The sequence below is a fragment of the Lycium barbarum genome, chromosome 10 (assembly GCF_019175385.1).
Source record: "Lycium barbarum isolate Lr01 chromosome 10, ASM1917538v2, whole genome shotgun sequence".
Taxonomy (NCBI): Eukaryota; Viridiplantae; Streptophyta; class Magnoliopsida; order Solanales; family Solanaceae; genus Lycium; species Lycium barbarum.
In genome coordinates, this window is record NC_083346.1 from 8,739,287 (window position 1) to 8,746,377 (window position 7,091).

Here is a 7,091-nt window from a genome sequence, read left to right on the forward strand (position 1 = left end):
TAGATAAGAGGCTCAAGTTATATCAACTATCTATATTTATTTAGCTTGTTTTATGTTAGAATTCACAACAACGTACCTAGTGAAATTTCACAACGTGAGTCCTGACAGGTTAGAGTATACGTAGATATTACCCCTACTTTGAAAGGTAAAAGAGAATACCCTCGGCATAAGGACTATGTTGGAATTCACATAGAAGATAATTTCCATCTTAATCTTAACCCGTTTTTGTTAAAAATCACGTCTTTCAACGGAGAGTAATACCAACAAAATTGAACTTAGACCAATCAACACATTATTGGTGTGGGAATAGGGAAAAAAGAAAAGAAATATTCGTTTTTTCTTTCATTTGATTAGCGTGCACGCCTTATTCACATGCCAAAACAGAAACTTCAAACTGTTGAACAAAAAAATTTCTATCAACCTCATCGAACTGTCTCAATTGTGTGGTCCGAAAACAAAGCCACCCCACGTGGTTCCTCCTCCATGGTCGTTATATGTTCTCTTCTTGTAATAGACCCCACTCTCCCTCCATTACCTCTACACTCTGTTTGGATGGTTGTTACATATAATTTCATAATGTATCTGTCATATTATATATTGTTTTGATGAATATAACCCTTGGATAGATTGTCTTTTTATTTGTCGCTACGTAATATCACACTTTAGCAATTTAAAGGATAAAAGTAAGATATGAGGTGAATCCACTATACAAAGGTACGGTAAAATAAGATTATCAGATAATAAATAAAGACAAAATGAAGTAAGAAAAAAAGATGACACGCAATCAGGGGCGGAGCTAACTCGTCTTCGGCCGACCGTTGTAATGGTTCAAACCTTATATTTGTATTAAAAAATTCAATTGCACATGTATAAATTATTAATTTAAAATTTAGTAACTTACAAAAACTAAAATCCCGAACTCATAAACGACAAATGTAGCTCCGTCTCTGCATACAATTAAACTAAATATTTAACAATAAATATAACAAAAATTGAATAACAATCAAAATAAACATTGCATTTATTTAAACAAACAATACATACAATATCTAACAACCATCCAAACAAAGCTTTAGAAGATCCTTTGGAATCTTCTTCTCTTTCTTCACCTCATCATCTTCTTCCCTACCAACTAAAATCTATTTCTCTCCATATTTCAAACAAGCCCATTACACAAGATCTTGTACAGTATTTATATTACAAAGAATTAGAACAAAAAAAGAAGAAGAATAAGAAACACATTGTACATATAGAAATGAGTGCTTTGAATTCCACCTTTATCTTGATAGATCTTCAAACCTCATGGTACTCAGCTAAACAAATACCCAATTCCACCTTTTGTTATTTAAACAACTCTCAATCTCAATCCACTTCTTCAACTTTCTCAGCGGCATTTCGTCGAACACGTAACAGGCGCAGTAAAATCTCATCAATTCAGTCCCCGGAAATCAGGAGGCCGAAAGAACATTCAATTTCCGGAAATGGGTTGTCGTTGTTTTCCCCGAATTCGCCTTCCATTTCGAGTTCTGGAGATGAAGAAGTGGTATCAGACTTGGACTTGTTCTTGGAAATTGTTCCACTTAGGATGAAAAATGAGCTATTTATGCATCAGGAAATTGGGAAGTTGATTGAGGTTGTTATGGATTTGGGTAGGAAGCCTCTCGCGCGATTTCCTTCCGGTGATTGGATCATTTCAGAGCAGCCTGTTAAGCTTGAGGATCTTCGCCACGCCATTTCAAAGGTTGTTTAAGTAAATAACACTCGCTCTGGTTTAATTTGTTTGTCTTACTTTCCTTTTTAGTCTGTTTAAAAAAAAAATGAGTTTTGCCTAGTTTGACAAGATTAAAGGGCATTTTGGTGTATTATGCATATGTTTTAGATAAAGATCATAAGATTTACAAGTGTTCTTTACTTTACTTAAACTATGTGTCTAGTCAAATTAAGACAAACAAATTGTAAGAGAGTATTGCAAGTATGATATGTCTAATTTAACTGAAATGGTAGGATTGACTTTATTGTGTAGTAGTAATATAATAGGTAACAATCTTGTCATGTAGCAGGATTTAAAATTGTGGATCTGATTGTGAGATCACCTTTATAAAACAGAATTTAAAAATTAAAGCTTGTGCTTTACGTTTATTTTATTTGATGAGTGGGAGTCAAAGCTCATTGATCCGAATGCGACTAATAGTAATTAAATAGATAGAAACTAAACTCTTTTGTCTGTGTGTGTATGTGCATAAGAATTGATACTAATGCAGGTAATATAGTATGAATAAATAAGAGCACTTTATTTTTTGCCTGTGAGTGCATATTTTTTGATTAAGCACCGGGTGTCCGGGTCTCTTTGAGCCCCGATTAATCCCGGGGGTGCACAGGCCCTCGGCAAGGAGTTTCCCGCAAGTGCACCACGGGTAATTCAGGGTTTTACCCCAGTCCGATGGCCCTCAGAAATTGTTTGCACCCAGTGGGTTTCAAACTTGAGACCTTGAAAGGGAGCACCCCAAGGCTCAAGCCAATTACCACCAGGCCAACCCCTGAGGGTTTTTGCCTGTGAGTGCATATGTGAAAACTAATATAAAAGGTTGTGAAGTTTGTTGCTTAAAGTTTGATGAATTTGCTTCATTATATAGGTGGGGGATTTCTCAGATGACAACCGTTCTGGTATTGACAGTTCCCTACATCGTATAAGTGCAATTAGAAACCGTAAAATGCAAATCATTGGACTTACCTGCCGGGTAGGTCGAGCTGTATCTGGAAGTGCTGAGATTATACGTGACTTGATTGAAGGAGGTGGCTCCATATTGGTGATAGGTCCTCCGGGTGTTGGTAAAACTACTTTAATCAGGTATTAAATTATTGTTTGCTTTGTATTAACCTCCCAAAACTGATTGACTGATTGTTTGTTATTGGTTACTGCTACTTGTCGAGATAATGACATAAATGGTGCCTTCTGTTTGAGGGTACATTCAAAATAGTCCCTTAAGTATGCACTGAACAGTTTTGGTCTTTTAGTCTCCGTCAAATATTTACCGGACTTTGTCTGATAGATTTGACGGGAATTATTGAAAAAAAAAAAAAAAGAAGGGAAATTAGCAGAAACTCACATTTATAGGTACAACTTTTGTAGTTTCTGCTATTTTTGATTCATTCCAGAGTTTGGTGCAACTTTTTGAGATGTAATTTCTACTATTTATTTTTTATCTTTTAATGTCCCAGTGCAGTTCATGTGTTGCATATTTTAGAATTTGATGGGACTTTCTTGATGTTTATGATAAAATCTTTTTTCCCACTGTACAATGAAGACTGGTTGGTACCCATCAATGAGTGTGAAGCTCTATGTGTGCAGAGAAATTGCCAGAATGCTGGCAGATGACCAGAAGAGACGAGTCGTTATTGTTGATACATCAAATGAGATTGGGGGTGATGGAGATGTTCCTCATTCAGGTATTGGTTGTGCAAGAAGGATGCAAGTCCCAAATGTTAACCTTCAGCATAATGTGAGTAGTAGGATAAAATTTGTTTAGGTTTTCTTCATTTCGGATAACTTCTGAACCGCAATCTAATTTCCCCCTCTTCTCTTGAGCAGGTAATGATCGAAGCAGTGGAAAACCATATGCCCCAAACCATCATAATAGATGAAATAGGGACAGAGCTTGAAGCGTTGGCTGCTAGTACAATTGCCCAGAGAGGAGTACAGCTTGTTGGGACTGCTCATGGAAGTACTATCGAGAGTATAATAAAAAACCCATCCTTACAGATGCTTGTTGGTGGCATAGAGGTAATAATGTTCAGTCAGATTTTCATATGGAACATTTTTCTAGAAGCCCTAATAAAATGTATGTTTTTTCACTTTGACCAGAGTGTTACCCTTGGTGATGAGGAAGCAAGGAAAAGGAAAGTACAGAAAACAATTCTTGAGAGGAAAGGCCCTCCAACTTTTACATGTGCTGTTGAGATGATATCAAGAACTGAATGTCGTGTTCACCATAGACTAGATTTAACAGTAGATGCTATATTAGCAGGTACATTAGAGTTTGCTTTCCTAGCCTTTCAGAATTTTCTGACATTGTGATTTCTCTGCACAACGCTCATCAGCTGATTTTAGGTTCTGTGTTTACCCTTTTTTGTGGATGCAGGAAAATCTCCTTTGTTTGAGATACGGAGATTGGAGAGCGAAGCTGAAAACTCGATCGAGTCTTCTCTCTTCGCTCAAGAGGACCAAGTTAATGACTTTGAGCTAACTGATAAAGTGGAAAAGAAAGATAGAATGGAGTATGTAAAAAAGAAAGATGAAGTAGAGTCTGATAGGGAGTATGTAAAAAAGAAAGATAAAGTAGAGTATGTAAATTATAATCTGCAATCCAATAACAAAGACAAAATAGAGTATGTAAATTATAATATGCAATCCAATAACAAAGACAAAAAGGTAAAATTTGAGTCAGATGAGGAAGATGATGATCATCCTAATTCCACGAAATTGGGAACCAGTGGATATGCCAGCAAAAGGACCACCCCTGTGCATGTTTATACTTATAAGGTAAGTTCTTGATTCCTTTTAGGTTATCAACAACTTGGACAACACATTATCAGTCAACGAAAATAAACTAAAAGATGTGTTTATTATGCAAGCCAATATGAATTTTCATGAAATTATGATGCATTGTTGGGACTCATGGATGCACAAAACTCTCTCATACTAAACTACTGTGTATACTTGATGTTGATGTGTAAAATCAAACCAAATCTATTTCTGGCTTATTGTAGATTCAAGAAGCTGATCTATTGCAAGTTGCAACCGTAATGGGGCTAGAGGAAGAAATTGAGGTAACAGATGATATTGGTATTGCAGATGCTATTCTAGCATCTAGTGTTGAAATGAAGCAGAATCCTTGGATTCGTAGCGTTGCCAAATTTCATCAAGTGCCTGTCTTTGTTGTAAAGGTATCCTTAATGCCCTTTACTTGCATATTTTGTTTGTTTTGGGTCAATCACATGACCTTCTAGATTGTTGTGAATCAAAAGAACTCCATTTTTATCTCTTTGGCTGGGGAAAGATGCTCGAGTTTTAGTTTTTTATCTTACTCCACGATTTAGCTGCAATTTTGAAATACCATTTTTTGCTTATTATGCAGTCAAGTACCATGGCTCAAATGGTGAAAGCTATCCGTATGATTCTTGGGATGGATTCTCTTCACTCAAAACAACCATTAAAAGATTCATTCGATATTGCAATTCAAGATGATGCACCAAAAAGGAGACCTACATTGGAGGAGATCGACGCCTTAGAGGTTTGCCTTTTTAACTTCCCAGGATTTATGTTTGTTAGTGAATCAGTAGCGGGGAAGATATTATCCCATTTATTTTAGATTTATCTCTGGCTTCTGTGACAATTGTGAATTAAATAATCTATCCTGAATGCAATAAGCAAAAAAGGTAGTGGCCCAGAATGCGCAAAGTTAAAATCCCTGGATCCACCTCTGATCAGATGTGGATATTTCTAGGGATCCATTTACTTTTTTAGAATACCTAATTAGAAACTCCATTGATGGAATGTACATTTCTATGTCTTGTGATAGGAAGTTCGCCTTGCAATCGAGTACATCGTCATACCTGGTGGCGAGGCTGTTGAACTACTCCCAAGGCGCTCTGAGATAGTTGCCCAACAACTCAAGCTGGTTGAAAGTTATCAGTTGGCTGCAGAAAATTCAGGTACCGAGTCAAACCCAAGGTTGCAAATCCTTCCTCAGAAACTATATAGGAAGACTTCTGTAAAGCCCTCGAGATCCAGTTCAAGTGGGAATAATACAGGTTCTGACTCATGGATTGGTAAGAATGGAGGCACTAGTGTTGCTCAACTGCCTTTCTTGCCTGAATGATTCAGATAAGTTCCTTTGCAGCCGATTCAACCTTGGTTGAACATGTTAAAGGCACATGTACAGTGTTGTATATCTGTATCGAAACCCCTGTAGATTCCATTGTTTGGTTCTTTGCATTTCAGTATTATCAGCTCATTAATTCCTTGCTTGAATTGCTTCTAATACGCTGTACAGTGATGTAAATCCTCCAAAGGAATGAAATTTAGTAACACTCGTTCCATAATTATGATAAAACAACATTGGAAGCAAAATATAGGAGTCTCATTCTACTGTATTGTCAATTGAAGCATGCGCACTTGTTTTTTCATCATGTTATGAAAATGGATCTTGAGCCGCTAAATTCTCAAATATATAGCTCATGAGATGAGAATTATCCGAGACCTTATAAAAGAGACAACAACTCAAACCCTCAAACAATGTGGGATTTTGGTTGGAAGCTCTCGCGGGATCAGTAATGAATTTGTAATTAGTTAATATGTGTATCTCTTAGCATATGCAGAGAAAATTTGCAAGAAAATCTGATGTGTTCTCAATTTACTTGTATCTATACCACTCAACTGTTAATGCAAATACAATCAAATCTGTCTGTAACATCCTCGTTTGTCTGATTATTTTATTGTCTTTTATATCGATCGGCTTGTTATACACTTATGAGAGTATAACACATTTGATTTTTAGATCTTGATTGTTATAGATTAAAAAAGAATACGTGAAGCTCCCTTTTTCTATTGTTTATATCACAACAGATGTAAAATTGTTTAATGTTAAAATATCAAACGCTATCCATATCTCCACCACGACGACGACGACAACAGTGTAATCCATATTTCATTACTTAATTTTTTAAAAAGCTAATACAATATTAATAAAGTTGAATGAATGAGATAATACAAAAGTTCCCAACTTCATCTTTTCTCTTTATCCAAGTTAACAGTAAAAGGGGTGGCCTACTGTTTAATAAAGTGAGTTGAGAATCATAAGGTCACATGCTTATATCCCAGCGAATGCAGATATACTAGGTGATTTTGTGAAATTATTCGTAGAAGTGTGTGCAAATCAGTCCGAACACCACGATTATAAAAAAGAATGTTATAGAGAGGTCATTTGTTATAAGAATTATACCTTTGACAACAATGGATATTACTCTTATCGTTAAGAGGTTGTTATGTAGAGGTAAAATATAATATAAAAAATCAGTTTTAATAAAAATTT

The 7,091-nt window shown here is 35.8% G+C and overlaps 1 protein-coding gene across 1 annotated transcript; it reads left to right on the forward strand.

The window, feature by feature from the left end:
- Positions 1 to 1,053: 1,053 nt before the first annotated feature.
- LOC132614888 (protein SEEDLING PLASTID DEVELOPMENT 1) lies at positions 1,054 to 6,130 on the forward strand. Its single transcript, XM_060329445.1, has 9 exons — positions 1,054 to 1,741; positions 2,634 to 2,848; positions 3,350 to 3,500; positions 3,590 to 3,781; positions 3,863 to 4,025; positions 4,140 to 4,540; positions 4,768 to 4,944; positions 5,136 to 5,291; positions 5,580 to 6,130. The coding sequence occupies exons 1-9, from the start codon at positions 1,256 to 1,258 to the stop codon at positions 5,877 to 5,879; spliced, it is 2,241 nt and encodes a 746-aa protein (XP_060185428.1). The 5' UTR covers positions 1,054 to 1,255; the 3' UTR covers positions 5,880 to 6,130.
- The last annotated feature ends 961 nt before the right edge of the window (positions 6,131 to 7,091 follow it).